This window comes from Sphaeroforma arctica (assembly GCF_001186125.1).
Source record: "Sphaeroforma arctica JP610 unplaced genomic scaffold supercont1.355, whole genome shotgun sequence".
Lineage (NCBI taxonomy): Eukaryota > Ichthyosporea > Ichthyophonida > Sphaeroforma > Sphaeroforma arctica.
In genome coordinates this window covers 18,393-19,729 of record NW_014040203.1, presented here as the reverse complement: position 1 = coordinate 19,729, position 1,337 = coordinate 18,393, and the positions used below count along the sequence as shown (strand labels likewise).

The 1,337-nt window shown below is 28.3% G+C and overlaps 1 protein-coding gene across 1 annotated transcript in view; it reads right to left on the bottom strand.

Moving 5' to 3' along the window:
* The window catches only part of SARC_05522 (hypothetical protein), a 16,074-nt gene that overhangs the window by 13,411 nt on the left and 1,326 nt on the right, over window positions 1-1,337 (bottom strand). The window contains exon 2 of the mRNA XM_014300610.1: window positions 863-969. Within this exon, the coding sequence (XP_014156085.1) occupies window positions 863-969 (107 nt within the window). The remainder of the gene's footprint in view (window positions 1-862; window positions 970-1,337) is intronic.

Below are 1,337 nucleotides of genomic sequence, written 5' to 3'. Positions count from 1 at the left end.
ATATATATATCAATAGATGTATATTCAGAGGAATATTTGAATAGAAGAGTATTAATATGCTAAACTTCTAATAGATACATATAAACACATATATGAATATGTATTTATATATATATATACATACACATACGCAAACATACACACACACACACATGTACACGCCCATATCTGCACGCACGCACCAATAAATAAATATACACATATTAGAAATAGATTAATGGATAAATCCTCATATGTTTAAAATCTAAAAGAGAGAGAGAGAGATATATATATATATACAACACACACACAAACACACACACACACACACATATATATCTAAGAATACATTCATAGAGTCACACCCGCACCCACACTCACCTATCCACCCACACTCATATATAAATACATATATACACATAAAATAAATATAAATATATATATATATGTATATATATATATATATATATCTATACATGTAAATATATATATACATGTAAATATATATAAATATATATTTATATATATATATATATATATATATATACATAGATAACTATGATGTGAATGTATTGATATGATATCTAAATTTCGACGTCCAATTGTAATGTATGTATTGAACACATCCCTGTGAAATGCAATGTTTAGAATTGAATATGCAGATACACGTATGTATTTGTCTATATGTATATATATATTCAGAAAAAAAAGTACATATACACATCCTTATACGCCCTGTTCAAATATAGTACATATGCCCAAAAACAGAGCGATGTCGGTATATACATGACAAACAAGAGTTGCGTTTTGTCGGTAGTGGTTTGCACGTAAGTGATCTAATAAACCTTTTTAACTTGAATAGCAAACCCAGTACAACACATACCACCATCTCAACGCATCCAAGTTGGTATCATCGAGTGTTTGAAGTTTTCCTTCCTTTAGATTTTTATTGTAAATCAATTTCCAGAAGGCTGCGTATTTACTCACTTCCTGGTATTATTTTGACAGTACACTTTATATCGTTTAGTGAAAGCTGTACAAATCGTCTGCTGGAAGACGCATGTTATAGTATGTCAAATAGATTTGTAACCATTGTGCATATACCTAAGGTAAAATAACAAATAAATGTACACACCAACCCATGCACTCACTCATCCAACGATATATATATATATATATATGAATACACATAGTACATAAACATATCTGACAGATACACACACAGCAAATATATATCTACATATTTATAAAATAAATCTATAAGTAGATATAGAGATAGGCATATACGTACTTACAAACACACACACAAAAACACACACACACACATATATATATATATATATGAATATATATGTATA